At 44.4% G+C, this 17,414-nt stretch overlaps 1 protein-coding gene across 1 annotated transcript; it reads left to right on the top strand.

The window, feature by feature from the left end:
* The first annotated feature begins 362 nt into the window (after positions 1-362).
* On the top strand, positions 363-15,763 carry LOC139052757 (nose resistant to fluoxetine protein 6-like). Its single transcript, XM_070529820.1, has 15 exons — positions 363-1,309; positions 2,005-2,216; positions 4,842-4,953; positions 6,193-6,277; positions 6,605-6,693; positions 7,167-7,346; positions 7,906-7,999; positions 8,217-8,303; positions 8,886-9,051; positions 9,795-9,877; positions 10,738-10,860; positions 11,434-11,554; positions 12,006-12,195; positions 13,114-13,256; positions 14,457-15,763. The coding sequence occupies exons 1-15, from the start codon at positions 685-687 to the stop codon at positions 14,763-14,765; spliced, it is 2,619 nt and encodes an 872-aa protein (XP_070385921.1). The 5' UTR covers positions 363-684; the 3' UTR covers positions 14,766-15,763.
* The last annotated feature ends 1,651 nt before the right edge of the window (positions 15,764-17,414 follow it).

Genomic DNA, 17,414 nt, shown 5'->3' with positions numbered 1-17,414 from the left:
ATGACTATTATTACGAGTTCGGTTGGACTGCCGGCAATACCCTTTCCCTTTTTTCTTTTTGTTTGTTTACCCCTTCTGCCTCAGCCCAAGAAACGCCGATGTCGATGGAATTCACGGTCAATGGTCGTTCTCCTTCCTGCCGCACCTCCTCTATCGGATGCAACGGCGACTTTCGCTCTCTTTTCCGAAAAAGCCCCCGACGTCCGCTGGCTGCTCTGGTGTCGCCGCTTGAGTGACGTCATACCCACGAGTGGTGACGTCGAAAGATGTTGGCTAAAAAGAAGAAAAATAAAAGTGAGGGAGGGACGGTTCGGTTATAACAGCCGGGTATAGTTTCCCGGAAGCTTTAGTCGCCGAAAGAAGCCTGCGATACGGTTCAAGCGCTCGGTTCGATGTGCCACCGACACTGAAGAATTGGTTTTCGTTTACAACGTTGCCTTAGAGCACGGAATTCATTCCAAAGAACAGTGAGTCAACGAGGTGCAGAAGTCGGGTTTGGCTAGAAAGCTCCAGCAAATCGGGCCTGTATTTATTTGAACTCTCCAGAGCTCTGTGAGACTTCTGAATCCTCGCCGAGCCCGTCGCTTTAGACGAGAATTAGTTATCTCGCTAATATCGTCTCTATAAAGCAAGTACGACTGCAATTTTTGTCAAACTGCAGGCTTAGTTGCTTGCGTAACGGTGATGGTGCCTCGAATTATCCGGCAAGTTAGGCTCCATATATTTAGTGGCCTACTGGTTCTGCTTCTGGCTTGCTCGACGCCCACTGTGAAATGCGCTAGCATAGCTACTCATTCTGGCCTTCCCACGGCTGGACAGACTGATATCCTAAGCTCTTTGAATCCAATTGAGGCCACAACTTCTCCAGGAACTGAAGAAGTTTTACGCCAGTCGCAGTTCACTAGTGTACCGCGACGCTTACCTGCACCGACTGGGTCGACAGAAGCTGCTCGCCCTCCGCCTAGTGAACATGGACGCACCGCCACAGCGACGACTTCTTCGAGAGCGACGCGGTCAACAACGCTCAATGAGTCGACGGGCGCAAAATCCGGGACATCAGCGACAACTTCCACTACCGGTAGCGCGTTGGATACAAAGCCAGTAGTGCCATCTTCGACCCCCGATTCACATGAGCCAAGAAAATCGAAGTTTATCGAAGGCTTCAAGGCCACTATCAAGCATATCATGTCCACCATGGGCGGTGAACTCGCGCGGAGGCTACTGCAAGCTGATATATCGACGGAATGCAGCCTGGGCGTGCTGAAGTTCATGCGTGCAGTTCAGGAGCTGGAGCCGTGGGCCCTGAGACGTGAGTGTTTTCTGGTTTTCCCAAATAACTGAGACACCATGCATTAGCTTTAAAACAGCCCCGCCTCTGTAAAAGCCGGGATCGATTCCCATATAATCGTTAGTGGGCAGCTCAGATTCTACCGCGATGTGTAGTCTGTCACGGGATTCGCAAACACCTATCGGTGTTTTCGAATCTCTTGGCAAACATGAGTGCTGGGTGGAGCACATTGTATAAAGCAGCGTTTTATAAGAACTGCCAGCGTTAGAAGCGTCCACAGGTTGTGCATGATATTTCTCCGTAGTTTAGCTCTCCGGGAAAGGCTCGAGTCAGGCGTTAGTTCCCACGCCAGTTGGAGATCTCGCGATAAAGCATAGAATAAATAAATAAATAAATCACATGTCGTGATAAGCGTTCTTAACGCTAATTTGTTTGACTCAACGTTGCGCTACTCATATGAGAGCGATAGTCACTTACGAGGTCCCTAGTTCAAAAAGCTACAGCGGCGAGCGTAAGGTGCACGCGTTATATTTTCTTGTGCAAGCTAAATCATATAGCCGGCCGCAGGTAATTCACAACTCTTTGCGACAACGCCTCGATACGGTTCGAAACGGCTCGAAACGGCTCAATGGCTCGCAAACCTTTTTTTGTTTGTCCAGCAGATACGTTCTCCCGTGTTTCTTAAATTTCGTGTCTTGACCTACAAACTGATGCAGTGGTTGACTCTACCGCCAAGTACCCGAACGGTATGCTCCAGGCGTCCACAGCCGATTTGGGCGCTTACGACGAGTGCATAGAGACTGTCGTGCACGACGAATACGGGGACGTGAAAGTGCGTGGCCAGTACTGCAACGTCCACGTGTCGCTCGGCGACGACCACTCTTTCATAGGCGACATACTCCCTGCTTTCCTCTACTCACACAAGAGGGTGAGTATTCTGCTGTCTATGTCATGATTCATATTTCTCATTTATTTATTCATTTCACGGTAACCCTAAAGGCCCTCTAGGGAGGGTATTACATGGGGCAAAGGTTACATTAGTGAGGCAAAGAACAGTGCGTAAATGTAAATACAACATAAAAACAGAACTAGGATAAAGATAGTTACCAGTACAGCAACTTTAAATCATTTGCACAAACTATGACAACGTCACGGGGACTTTGGTTATCGGCGCATGAAAAAAAAAATCTGTTTACAAATCAGAGAGTGAAACGTTATATATTAGGTATGCAATGGTTCTGCGTAGAGCGTCTGTAAATTTCGAGGAATTTGCTTTCTTGACAATGTGCGATGGCAGATTATTCCACTCTATCGTTGTGCGCGGTATAAATGACTGACCAAATGCGAGGGAACGACACTCGATGCATTTGACTTTGCAAGAATGATCCCGACACGGAAAATGGCGACGCGAAAATTATAATTTTTTTCTACAGGGGCCAGGAACATTCGTCCCTGTCTCCTGTAGCCTACTCATAGGTATGCCATGGTATGCCATGGTATGCCATGTGATTAAATGTGTCTGACGCAAGTTGTGCCATACGAAGCACCTATGAAGTGTTGCTAAACCATGGTGATGAAGTGATGGTTGGAAAATAAAACCAGCACAGACAAAATATTCGTCACCGGAGAAAGATCGCCATCGGTGCCGTCTGCGAAGGAGAGTTCTTTTCACGTGCGAACCTCAGCGACAAGAAAAGAAATGTCCTTCGTCGAATACGTTGTTCTCTGCGGCAATTTTTTTCTAGAAAGTGTGTGGGCTGCTAAAAAGTGTTAGCACGACATACCGGGTGTTCAAAATTAAGCTTTATGGTTTTCTTAAAGTTAGGAATTGGGAGGCACGCGAAGGCCACCTGTGAAAATATGTTACGTGGCCCGGGGGACGGAAAGTGAGATGATAATTATCGCTGTCAGCAGCCCAATTGACTAAAATTGAATAATTAAATTTTTGTTGGCTGCAGTAAGTAGGAATGTATGTATTGGAAAGTTAGAGGCAGTCGTGTTCCTACACAGTATCAGTTGGAATAATTATTCTAGCTTGTCTGTGCTCCGAGATATCCGACTCCAAATTTTAATTGTCGTTCTCATGATTACATATGCAAGAGAGTGAGGATCGGCGCAAAGCTCCTCCCTGATGTGACGTGGCTGTTGCGTGCGGCGTTTAGTCTGACAACAGCTAAAACGGAAATAAAACGGGATCGAGGTAGGATAATTATTTCGATGATTAAGAGATGGAGCACAAATATTATAATTTTGGCGACTTATACTTCTGGAAAAATATCTGTTGGTCACCTGTGACTAACCGGTTCAGGATGAACTGTTAGTCTCCTCACCGTTGCTCTTATGAAGGTTCACCGTTGCTCCTTCGCACGATAGCGGGAATAATCAAGCGTACAAAGTGCTAGGCTTGCATAAGATCTGAAAATTCATCTATAAGCGTGGTTACATTACGTTAGTAATCACATTTTACTTACAAGAAAACAAATGTTTGAATTATCTCACTTGGCAGCAGGGAGGCACTGCTACGTATCGTGGGAATTAAACGATTCATTTCGTCCACCTACACAACTATTCCCGTCCAATGACAACGCACTTTAGTCTTCGAATAGGCGCATAATGTGTTCGTGCTCGGTTTAATTTCTGATAGAGATTAGTGGTGCTTATTCCTGCTTTCCCGGCATTTTTGTGTTATTTTAGTTTTATTCACTGCTTTACCTATTTGCGTGAAAGAATTCAAAACATGAGAATAAGTAGCGTAGGTGAAGCGTTTCAATTAGTCCTACTTAACGCATGAAAGACGCAGGACACTAACAAGCGATAACGTAGAACGCGTGTTCTGCGTGCTTCTCGTGCTTGCCCTGCGTTTTTTTTTCTTTTTTTTTTTAGTGCCGAGTAAATCCTGAGATTCCAAAAACCATGCATTTTCGCTTTCCTACATTCTTGGTGCAGTGAACGAGCACTCGTTTATACGATTTTCGCAAACGCGAAAAGCAACTCTGTCGTTAAACGAAGGGCCGGAATAAAAAAAAAAGTGTTATACAGGTTCACCGCAGCCACCACATCTGCATGCGGCTATGATGGCCATTACGACGATGAATGCATCGAAATGACGGCATACAAGAATGGCGAGAGCGAGGTGTCCTAATTCCGACAATTCGTGGGCTCTAAACCGAGCGGGACACCTCTACCCGGAGACTCATTGCAGACGGAGCGTAAAGGCGCGTTCAACGAAACCTTTTCGCATACGTTTTCTGCTCCACAAGGTTTCCAGCACTATGTGCTAGCAACGTCGCGGTGCAGTCGATGATTCCAATGAGCTCGAAGCACTGCGCGCTAGTTGACGATATCTCGTGATTTGTAGTTACCATAGAGACGCTCTTTGCGCGGAATGATGTAGCCTGCCATGTCGTTTCGACAACGCGCTGGGCCGCTAGGTCCAGGGTAGCGTCACGAAGCCACCCTCCTAATACTCTTGACAAAACTCTGGCGGCTGTTTTGTCGCACTGCATTATCTTCCCTTTCTTTGTTCTGAATTATATTTTACTAATTTTTTTAGGCCCAGAACTTTACTTCATACGTCATGGACGAAAGGCTTCCTGGTCTCCGCCTTGGCGTGTGCTTCGTAAGCTCGTGTAGCGCGCAAGACCTCACCAACATCGCCCGCACCCGTACGTACAGCAGTACTGTTTCTCTCTCTCTCTCTTTGTCTGTGTGTGAGTTTAGAATACTGAATACGTTTACGGCGTGTGCAGAGCGCTGACGTAGAGCATACATGTGTCCGACTTGCTAATCATTAAAAAAAATCTTGCAAATTGAAAAATTTCTTTGTTACCTTTGCTGGCAGTTCGGAATGGCGATCTAAAGCAATGTCTTCTAATTGTCCTTCCTCGCGTATTCTGTTAATTTTTTACGTCTTGCTGACTGGCACCGTCATGGCCGCAGCAGGAGTGTAATGAAATGCAAGAAGAAAATGAAAAAGAATGGTCATAAAATCGGACGGCTGCAAACAGAGCAGTTCGATTTATGACCGTCTGGTGAAGTTGCAAGCAAATTTAGTTCTTTTTTTTCTTGCTCTTTGTCTAAACTTTTTTGTTCGGACAATGCATGCAAGTTAACTCACTAGAGATTTTTTATGTTTCTGTGAATGAATTTTATCGTTACATGAAAGTTTCACACGCAACTTAAGGGAAGAGTTAGGCGTTTTCGGGCGTGTGCTGAGACAGAGAAGAATAGTATCGCACGTGCATACAATGCGTTCTGATGCACATTATATAAGGTAGTGTCCTTTCGGTGCAATCTGTGAATTCTGTATTCGCTTGCGTGGAACGTACAAGTTAATGCTCCGTAGTAAACGAAAAAAAAAAGCACTACCGCTTCTTCTTTGGAAGGACTTTATGCCTGCGCTCCACTTCCTGCCCTGTCAAGAACATTAAAAAAACTGCGTTTTAAAAAATAGAGCGCAAAGAGAAGAGCTTTAGGTGTGTATACTTGCATGCGATCGAGCACGTGTTGTGTTTTTTTGTAATATCTATGACAACAAACGGGACGTTCTTCGGAGGTTGTTTAAACCGATTAGATAACAGAGCATTTTCGGAGACTAAGATTCTCCGACTATAGCTCCATGCGACGTGAGCTTACAAAGCGACGCGGGCACTGCTACGTTTCATGAAAGCGGCTGGCATCAGTGACCGATTATAGGTGTGAAATTATAGACATCCGCACGTATTCATACCGATAGTACCTTCTTCCTTCCCTCTCCTTTCTTTTGTTCCCTTAAACCCTTTCCCCTGTGTAGGGTAGCAAACAGGACGTGCCGTCTGGTTGACCTCCCTACCTCTCCTTACTTTCTTTTCCTTCTCCTCCTACTCTGCGCATGCTCACTATTCGCCTTGGTTTTTCCGTTACAGTGATGGGAAGCGTGGCAAAAATTGTTGTCAAGAACTGCGTGACAAACGAGTATGAAGCGATAAACACCACACAAGCCTGGATAATGTAAGTGTTTATACGTGGCGTTGTCCTTGTAGCTAAAATTTCAAATATGACATCTCTATATGTGTGAGGATACGCCTGTTGGGATGTTAACTTCGTGTCTACGTCATGTCATGACGACGTCATAGACTAGTAGACAGCAGCAGATACAGAAATGCTTTAACAATGTAATAATAAGGTACAAATTATCATGCGCTATGAGAATTCATGTGGATTATGATGGATAATCATCAAATGTTAGGATCGCGTATAGCTATCGCATTGCGGTCACTCGAGTTAATCGTTAGTAAATGCGAGTTTTTTTTCTAACTCATTTGTATGAATTTTCAGAGGTTTTTTGGCTGTCCTCGCGGCTGTGATTGTTTCTGCAACAGGCTTTGAGCTACTCACGGAAAACTGGGACAAGAGTCACAAGAAAGGTACGAACATATATTGGCAGTCTTACTATTAAAGAAATTTACTTTTCAATGACAAACATGTAGTTGCATGAGGACGTTGTGAGAACGCAAAAGAAAGTTGAAAAAAGAACGAAAAGAAAGAACCAGCAGCAAGGTTGCCCTCGCTTTTCACTGTAAACTAACGGCGAATATTAGCAGAGTTTCTGAAGTTAAGAACATGGCCAACATTAACTATAAAATCATGTCCCAAAATTCTTGCAGAATAAGGAATACCAAGAGCTTCCTGGTGTTATTAAGGCAACCACTGAATTAATTCATCCGTGTTCATTTGGTCTAACAATATCTGCCGTGAAGAAACTATTCATCTTGTTCAACTAGAGAACTAGAACAGAAGTTGCAGCTTATTGCATTACAGCCCCCCGAAAGTGTATGACAGACTGTCTACGCGTACTTAAGACCCATTTCAACTACTGTGTTTCCTTCTTGTTTTCTAGCTTTTCCATACAGGTGTGCGGTGGCATTCTCAGCATTGTCAAACACACGGCTCATTCTGAGCGTCAACAAGGACGAAAATTCCGAAACTTACTCGTACCGCTTCATGCACGGCATCCGCTTTCTGAGCATCTTCTGGATTTGTCTTGGCCACTCCTATGGAACAATAACCGAAAACATAAGTAAGCCTCCTTGCATCATTTATTATCACTGTAACGAAGCGTGAAAGCTTCATTGCACGTTGTCTGACGGTTAAAATGCACTTTTCGTCAATAACGCAGACTGTTATCAGCAGTGTAGTAAAGGTGGGAAAGAATGGAGGTTGTCTAGCATTTCTTTTAATTGGCATGCCTGAACGTTCATTACTTGTTAACCAGCAGTATCAGTTCTTTGCTAGAAGGCGATACTAAACTTTATCCGGGCTCATTAAGGAAGTATGTACAACAAGTGAGATAATGTTTGAACCATGCTGCTGTGAACACTACCACGACTGTAAGTGCCGACAGAATTTAAGGAGCGCGTCATGTAGTATCCATAATGCACTGCTGTTGCAATCTTACTCCTATCATTCGCAGTCTGGTGTAAACGCGCTTAAGCGTTTGCGAATATTTCAGTATATTTCTCATAAAGAAAATGTCATTTAGCAATCGTCGCATATTCATCTCCTGCGAACCAAGCATTAGTTTGTCGTACAAATATATTATATGCTGTTCTGACAATGTGCTGCGGTGATCTTTTCAGCGAGGCTCGTTAACGCCCTTCACTACTTTGAGCGCTGGGAAACATTGATCGTGACAGCTGGCTACTTGGCTGTGGACAGCTTCTTCTTCTTCAGGTAAACCTCAAGTCACTATATCAGCTTGGAGGAAATTTGCAAATTTGCTGCTTTTCTGTCTAAGTGTCCAAGCTATTTGGTTAAATGAATGTTGTCTTGAAATATCACACCGAGGCTTCTTCATGTTTCGCGTAGAAATCGAAGCCGTACAAAATTCAAAAATGGCGATGTTCATAACTGGAGTGCTGATCTGTTTTCCTTGTTTGTTTTTCTGCAGTGGATTTTTGTTGTACTACACACTTAACAAGCAAAAGCGCAATCGGTTTGTCGTGGCTGTGGTGGCAATCATCAGAAGACACATCAGGTGAGCGGAAAAGTGGTATTACGTAACTATTCGACTTTTTTTCTCATTGAAGATCGTACGTAAGATGCATTCGGATTCCATCAGTAGCATCAAAATTTGATTCCTACCATGCCATTATCAATCAATGTTCTTTTATTTCCATTAATAACTGCGTCCGTTTCCACTATAGGGCCCATTTTTTCATGACCTGTTTCTCTTTGCTGAGTATAGATTTGAATTACATGAAGAAAAATATTAAGGCTTTCTTTAAAGTTGGCTCTTAAAAGTAACTTGTTAAATCAGAATTAGGGTCATTGTGCATGATTGCGTAAGTAACACTTACGACGGAATTGTGCAGTAAGAAATAGAGATCGCATTTCGAGCATCTGATGCACAAGGAAAAATTCTTAGTAACAAAATAATGTAACTATAATGCCTTAGATACGCAATATCTTTAATAGTGCAAGTGCATGAGCCAATTGAGTGTGGAAAACTTGAGTGTTGCTAGCGCCGTTCTGATTCAGACGCCCTTCAAGACTTCGAACATCAGGAAGTGTCGAGCGCCGACATTTAAACTGGAAGGCAATGCTCTTCCACTCGCAGGGCCACCGTTCCCCTCTTCTTCATGATCATGTGCATGTACCTGCTGCCCCTTATTGCGACGGGACCCGATTCCAAGGAATTCTACAACAGATTCTACGCAGAAATTCGCAAGCACTGGTGGGACTTGTTGTTTCAGATGCGCAACTGGAGGGCAGACGAGGAAGTGGTGAGTGTGCCCATCTCCTGAAAACTGGCAGTTGCGAGCATAAGCACACTTATAAGTTGGTGACACCTGTACAACCCAGCTGCACGTAGCGTAGTAGATGCAATATGAGCTCCTTACAACAGACCAACGGCATGACTCATTGAAAGCCCCAGACAAAGTAGCTTCGTTCTTTTTTCTCAATTTTCGAAGTAATACTTAGCGTAGAATGTCATGACCCGTATTACAACCACAGCAAGTAAAAGCAGACTTTACACGAGCAAGGTCTACAAAACCTACGCGTTAAGCGCCCTGCGCACCTGCATCATTCACAATAAAGCAGATATTGCATGCAGGACGAGAGAGTATATTTGAAAGGGACGGAGTGTATTTGGTATTTCAAAACAATGTGCCAGCCACAGCAGTGTTCGTTGATAAGTAGTAGGGGGAGTATTACTATGTGTTATTAGAAATAATAATAAGATTTTAAAAGATGGATAGGAAAGGGAATGAGAAGCAGCTAGCGAAAAGAAACGCTGAGTGGCTTTCATAAAAAAACGCAAGCCTGATAGTTACATTAAAAGTCCTCACTCTTTTCATCCCTATATAGCCTTGGACCGTGCAGTGTAGAAATATATATATATATATATATCCCAGACGAAAGAGTTCTACCGAGAAAGTTACGGAGAAAATTGCATTTCCTCCTTTACAAGATGTTGCGTTTTTCTTCTCAGTACATGCTATTTCTTGTTTTTTCGCCTTTTCAGTCCACCATGCCACACCTGTGGTACCTATCTGCAGACTACCAGTTCTTCCTGGCGGCGGTAGTGATTATCCAGATCTTTAAAGCGTAAGTACTGCTGTATGCATTTGTAAGCAGACCAGCACAAACATATTCTGCATTTGCCTTGGTGCCAGAGAAGATATTTCGAAACATTGTTAATTTCTGAGTGACTCGAATGCCAAAAGAAGGTTATAAATAAGGGTGAAATAATCATTAAGAGAGGAATGTTGAATCAGCATTTTATGTACCCACGATGTGTGCCGTACGCATCAACAAAATATTAATAATAAAAATAATATTTCGTTCATAACATTCAACAGCTATATATACACAAACATTGCAGACTTTAGCCTTCTTCATTAGGAAATCTTACATGGCACTGCTAATGGCAGAGCATCATTTATAAGTTGATGGGGCCGTTCATTAATTATTCTTCACGAACATCATCTTTCTGGCGAGCGGCTGTTTATATCTTTAGAAGCCAGATTTTGTACACACGATGTCAATGGAGGAAGCAGCGAAATATATAGGATTTGAGCACAACTCTGGTGCTTTGGTGCAGAATACGTCATCGAAAAACTTGGAGCCTCACATGTAGCCAACAAAATCAATTTTTTTTGTTACTATGCTAACTTGACAATGATGTCCGCACAGTTTACACTACATAAACTTCCGAATACTGTGGAACTACCCCAAGATCCAATGAATGAAAATTTCGGCTCGTATGTTGCGTGCATGTCCTTGTAAAAAAAAATAAAGTTTCTACACGTCAGCGACTATTTATACGGTTGCGGTTTTGCATGTTTCATTTAGAACAGAGACGAACGAGCACATGTTTGCTGCGATTAAGCTCCCTGGCGCACGTCTCTTATTGTTTTCTTCTATACATGCAATGCATGAACCCTTTGGTTTCAACTCTTTTACAGGAGGAAGTGGCTCATCGCAATAATTTTCAGTGTTTTATCCATCGTGTCATGCGGAATCGCTGCCTGGCAGATATACGGCACCAACATGACACCGTTCCTTGTGGCTTTGGCAAATGAGTTCGGGTAAGGCCCAATCGATTTACGCCAAGCTTTCTAAATTCTATTCCCCGCTCCTGAAAAGCTTCTGACCAGTTTAATGTATGGCGGACATTTTCGTTTAAAATTCGCGTTATTTTGTGGCCGTCATGGTTCATTTTACAATTTAAGACTGCGAAGATAAGAGTATGATGATTTGAGCACGGTCGCAGCAACGAAATCGAGCCTCTGATAGAGAGCAAATCAGCGTTTCCTAATTACGCGCGATTCTTTGTAGACATGTGTTACGTTTGTCACATACAGTTGCGATAGTTGTGAGGAGGTAACGTTAAATTAAAGCCTCAAAAGTATGAAGTGTGGCCCCTTTGCGTTTGTTTCACTAATATTTCAAGTTATCAGGTAATCTGAAATGTCTTATTTTCAATAACTTCGTAGCCCCGTATGCAGCTATATTTTTTCTCTTGCTACTTTTGAAGAACATGCTTGCTTTTTTTTACGCACAAGTCCTTTTCCGCTCATTTCGCTGTGTAACGACCATACCACAATTGAGCCAAGTCACCGTTGAAATAAGCCCTTTTTTTGCTTTTGTTTTCCATACAGTACTGTGATGGACACGCTGAACCACTACTACATGCTTCCATTCTACCATGGAGTCTGCTTCTTCTCTGGGTGCTTAACATTCCTCCTCGTTGAGAGATATGGCAAGGCAAAAATATCAAAGGTGAGTCGCACTGCGCTGAAGTTTTCGCCCAAAAATGTTTTTAAGAAGCCCTCCGCATCAACATCGTTGACTCTTCTTTGGATTTGAACAAAGCGAAAACGTTACTGACTAGAAGATACGTGTCCTAGCCAATAACCTTATCCCGCACGTCACATTGTATAACTAATGCAGCCGTGGCGGGTCACATTACAGAAATAAAAAACAAAACACAACTGGTGTGCTGTCACTCTGCACATAAACCACGATTGCCGATGTCACTGGCCCCGATGAATAATCGATTATGTTTCTCCAACTGGCTACGCAGGAGAAAGGAAAGGAGTATTCCTCTTAGTGAAATATAATGCAGATGCGTCATTGCTCGCCTGCACTCTGCCCCCCCCCCTCCCCCCCTAGCCCAATTATCACTCGTATTTTTCTTGTGACTGATTCCGTCTCTGGTGCCTCTGCACAGATGATCCAGGCCTCACTGTGGTGCATCTGCCTGTTCTGTGGCCTATACTGTCTGTTCATGAAGATTGAGTGGTATCGAAGCAGCGAGCGGGCTTCCGAGAGGAAGCGAATGTTTTACGCCTTCACCGACCGCATCTTCTGGTCCATCTGTGTGGCATGGTTCGTCTTCACGTGCGCAACTGGCAGAGGAGGTAGGTTGAAACAGCTCAAAGAAGAATGCACGTGCGTGTTTTATTTTGCCACTAGACCGACAAAGGGGAGAGCGGCAGGTTTTCTTCAACCATGAGTGGTTGAGGGTGTCCTTGTGAAAAATTATCGAAAGCAGCTTCTTTGTTTCCATATTAGCTTTGTCTGGTAGTGAAACGTTCGAAGCTGTGTTCTCCCGTGCCAATCGCTTCGAAGCTTGTCAGAAATTGAAAACGCATGTCAACTGCGGTTGCGATTCAGTTCATACTTTTTGATGACCGTCTTTTATTTATTTAATAAATATGAAGACTCGATTATACTAGAAAGATTGCGAACAAGAGCCATATCTGCTGAAACGCAAGCTGTAAATATTACTTTTAATAGGTATGTTCTTTTTTTCGTGGTTCTTTTTTCGTGAACGTTGCACTCAGTGCAGTAATGCAGTACTAACAGTGCACGTTTTGATGAAGTATGTACATGCAAATTATTTAGAACACGCGTGAGTGTTTATAACTAAGGTTTGTATCTCCCAAACTTCACTTTCGTTTTATTAGCGCATTTACGGTCGGGTAAAAGCCCCGTATAAATTTTTACAAGAGTGAAAACACTAAACCGTCGCCACACTGTTATTAGCCATTGTAGAGCCTCTCCTGTCAAACAAAACATAAGTTTCGATTGATTTTGATCTGAAGCGAACGTCAATACAGATACTTGCGACAAGTGAACTAGTCCAAGCATGGTGCCAAGAATGGCGGAAAAGAATGCTTGTTTTTATTTTTGATGAAATCAAGCCCAGTTGTTCAAACTTCGAATGACCAACGGAATGAATTTATACTCCGACTCGACTTCTTGTCCACCCGCTCAACTGTGTTACGCGTTCTCACTCCCTCTCTCTCTCTCTCTTTGACTCCGAACTAACGCAGGAATCGTGAACCGCTTCCTGTCCTGGAATGGGTTCGTGCCACTGAGCCGGCTGTCGTTTGGCGTGTACCTCATCCACTCGCCGTTCTACATACTCATGTACCACATCGCCAGGGAACGTGTTTTCTTCTCGCACTTCATTCTCGTGAGTCCAGTGGGCACTCTTCTTGTGTTCCAGTTATGGTTAGCTCTATGTAGCGCTCCGATATTGGCAGCGCGAATGATTACTTACACATCTGAACGGAAATGGGTGGTTCTGCTTGAGCTTCGACCCGTGACTTCAATGGGGGAATTAGACATTACATCATTGGCACTAAGAGATCAGGTCTGATGTTCTTTTGGTGGACAAATGCACACGACGCAAGTTACTGACATGATACGAGTTCTTTTAGTGCATATAGGCCACTTAATAAGACTTTAAAGATCCTGGGGCCTAACATGGTATCTGATTTATGCCTCCCTTGCTGGTAGGTTGAAAAGGCGACTCTATAAAATTGCTTTTCTTTTGTTCGTAACGGAGCCAAGCGGCCAGGAATTTTCATTTAATCAGCTCGTGAAACACACCACGCTCTTTCGTAAGTGAATTCACCACGTGTCTTGGGCTAAAACATAAGCTGAAATGACGTAAAAGAACGCTTATGAGCGAAAGCGACAATTGACTTCAGAGACAGAGCCCTGAAACCTGAAGGTGGTCCAGAAGAGAGCAATGGATTAGGCCACGCTTCTAGTGTTGAAAGTTTCGCGGTCCGCCAGCGATAATGTGGAAAAAATTTTTTCCACATCGAAGTTCGTTAAAGCAGGAGTAGCGGTCAATTAGGACGCGTGCCTCTCCCCAAGTCGACTAGCACGCTCGTTTTGATTAACTTTTATGAGCCACATGGACACAGCTTTTGTGCGTTATTGCTGTTACTGAAGAATTGGCTGCGTGATAGCATTGCAGCTATATCTTTGATAATAGCAGAAACGCATGCAGTGAGACAGATTCCTGTTTTGCCAGGCTATCTATGAAGTCTCACAAAATGTATTTGTCTGAGCGTGGCCACATACTTCCTTTTATTCAAAAGTACAAAGGACCAAAATATAGCATCGATTCCGCCATCTTGCGAGCAAGTGCCACTTATAACCCGCTTTCACAACTGCCGTAAATACTGTTCGCTCATGGCTGCCGACATTTCTGCAGAAAATGATAGTCCTAGCAGTACATTCAAGCCTTTCACGATGGTAACGTTCGTTCATTCTTATTTATCTACTATTGAGTCCAAAACGTATCGAGTTATATCTTTAAAAAAAGAATAACAAGTTCTTTGTGACGGTGTTCCACGTTAATTGTTACCCGAATTTGCAGGTGTCCCAGTGTTTCGCCGTCATAGTTTGGAGCTACATCCTCAGCTACTTTCTTTTCATCGCCTGCGACGCTCCGACGGGACATCTCGAGAAGTTGGTGTTCATGCCCGAGCGGCGAAAGGAACCGTCGCGGGTGGGCGTCGTGGCTAATGGCGTCCAGCATAACAGTAAGAACAACGCCAAGGACTTGCCCGTCGGCATCATCGAGGAGGGCACGATCAAGAATTATTTCACCGGAGCCGTGCCCCCTTCTTTAGGAGGAACGGGCCCCGATGATGGATGCTGCATCGACAAGAGTTGTCGCTTGTGATGTGAAACCGCGCTAAGAACCGTTGTTGGACACTCTGTACGAGGCGTGGCAATCGTCCACCAATTGGTTCTTCTGAGAGCCCCCACCAGCGAGCCGAGGGTTATCGGAGAAAAAAAAAAGACAACACATAAGTCTGCGTGATCGGCGCCAATGCGTGCGCAGGTGTGCAACTTTGCGCTGGAATGAATTACGGCGTGCGTGAACAGGGTTAGCGCGCGAAGAACTCTCGCCGGGGAAGGCGGTGCCAAGTTTTTGAAGCTGATTTTCTTTTTCTTTTTTTGCTGACGTCAGTGCTACACGCCATTTGCAATGTAAGCACGTTGAGTCACTACGCTTTCTCTATTTAGAGGACGCAAAAGCGGTCGAGTGGAAGGTTTCAATGCGTGATAATACCACTGATTGCGCCACACAATTGTTAAACACTAAATTCACGTACGTGTCTGCCGATGGGTCAGTGCTATATACGGGTGCTACATACGAAAACAGTTTTTTTTGTGCATTGTGTTCGGTGGCTTCATCTATGCAGGAAAAATGTGACTGCTAATTTCGGCAGCCCGTAGCTATCGAATGAGATACAAAGAATTTCAAGAAGGATGACGTAAGGGGAAAAGGGTTTGAGTTGGGATTCTACTATACGTAAAAGAAGCCTTGTAAGAATAGTTGGCCACACCTATCGCTCTATCATTTAAAACAATGCAATAATGTCCTATTAATCTTATCGCGCTTTCTCCGACTCTGCATATCCAGGAAACAGTCACAGTGGTTGGTCAGCATAATTTCACGTTCGCTCAGGTTGAAAGTTGTGTGTAGAGAAAAAAGCTTGTGCGTGAATGACGACATCGTAAATATTTGTTGTTTTCATGGAAAACCTTCAATTGCACGCATCACTTCTTTCACAATGTCGGCATGTTGCATTTTGCCATATGTGGACCTATTTATTTTCCATAGAACCATGCGCGTTGTGCTCTGTACATAAATTGTAAATAAACTATTCGTATGTTTTGAACTGAAGTTGTCGAGTTATTTTCGCATCGCAGAATAAGCTGTAGAACACTGCACTCCATTTGTAACGTACCAAATGTTGGAAGCGTTCGCAGTGTGTGAGCGCAAGTGGGTGCCCGACGAACAAACGTCGCGCGAGGTCTATGCGTGTAAAGGCATCGTTAGCAACGAGGTGTCTTGCTTTTTTCGGGTGTTTGGGTTAGTCACCTTCTTCTATCAATGGGACTGTACATATTCGCCAGTACATCATTTCGATGGGACAACGCTTGGGTTGCACAGGATTAATGAACGCAGACACACTTTCAGGGCAATTTTAGTGCTTGTTGAAAATATTCAGAATCGAGAGCACCGCAGTCAGCGTTGTTCGGTGCCTCGAGTTTGTGCAGTGTGGCTAGCCGCCCGTGCTCCTGCTGCAGACCACAGGAGGCAGCGAAAGCGAGAAGGTCGACGACTGCTGTCTTTTAAAAGAAACGGCTTTCGCCGTAACTGCATGTTTAATGAAGCTATGCCACCAGTGCCATCAGCCTAAGCTTTGCGGAATGCTCAACACACAGGCAGCAATAAATACGCTGCGAACCCGGCGATGATGGCTGAGCGGCTGCGGCGTTCTGCTGCTGAGCACGAAGTCGCGCGTACGACACGAAGCCGCGGCGGCCGCATTCCGATGACTGCGGAATGCGAAAAGACTCGTCGATACCGGGCATTAGGCGCACCGTAAGGAACTCGTAGTGGTCAAAATGAGAGCCGGCTCTCCCACTACGGCGTGCCTGATGATCAGATAGCTGCTGCGGCACGTAAAAGCCCAGAACTCAATGCTACATTATATTCCCCCGCAAGGGGGAAAATTTAGCGTTAACGTCCGATGGTACCAAAACGAAAGTGACCAAATGATAACGTCACGTTCAAGGCTGCTGGACCTACTGCGGCCCTCACTGCGAAATCCCAAAGGGAACAGCCACGGCTTCGGACGAACGCCATGGCCAAAAAAAAATTTTACTTTGCCCAGTTCGAGAACTGAGTGGCCCATGTTCACAGTCGACCTAGTCCACTCCCAAAATGGACTTGCCCCCCCCCCCCCCCCCGAAAATTTTGATGGCCCACCCCCAGAACTAACTATGCCCAATACGAAGAAAAATGAGTTGACCCACGTTCAAAACCACTCTCCCAAAATTGACTTGGCCCACAACCACTATTTCGGTGGCCCACCCCAAAATTTGCTTTGCCCAATTCGAAAATTCAGTTGACCCAAGTTCAATATAAACCTGGCCCGCTCCCAGAACATACTTGGTTCACTCCCCAAAATTTGGGTGGCCCACCCTCAAAATTTACTTGCGCTATATATTCGAGCAGACGACCTAGTGAAAAGTATCGCGTGGAAGAGCCGTACTGCTTTCGAATTTAATGCACGTAAGGATACTTAAGTGTCCCTGTACTTTTTGAATTTTCAGCTTACCAGTCTGGCTGGAATCCCGTATGACGCAATCACGAAGTCCGTTCGATGGGGGTGCCGCAAAGATTGGAGCTCGGTTGCCGTTTTTGTACACTTATAGAAGTTCAGCACGCGCGTAAATTTTAAGCATAAACTGCTTTTAGCCCCCTTTGTCGGTGACCTTCAAGAGACCGTGATTCGAAATCGCGAGCCAGTTA

This window comes from Dermacentor albipictus, unplaced genomic scaffold (genome assembly GCF_038994185.2).
Source record: "Dermacentor albipictus isolate Rhodes 1998 colony unplaced genomic scaffold, USDA_Dalb.pri_finalv2 scaffold_33, whole genome shotgun sequence".
Taxonomy (NCBI): Eukaryota; Metazoa; Arthropoda; class Arachnida; order Ixodida; family Ixodidae; genus Dermacentor; species Dermacentor albipictus.
This window is presented reverse-complemented; position numbering and strand designations above follow the sequence as displayed.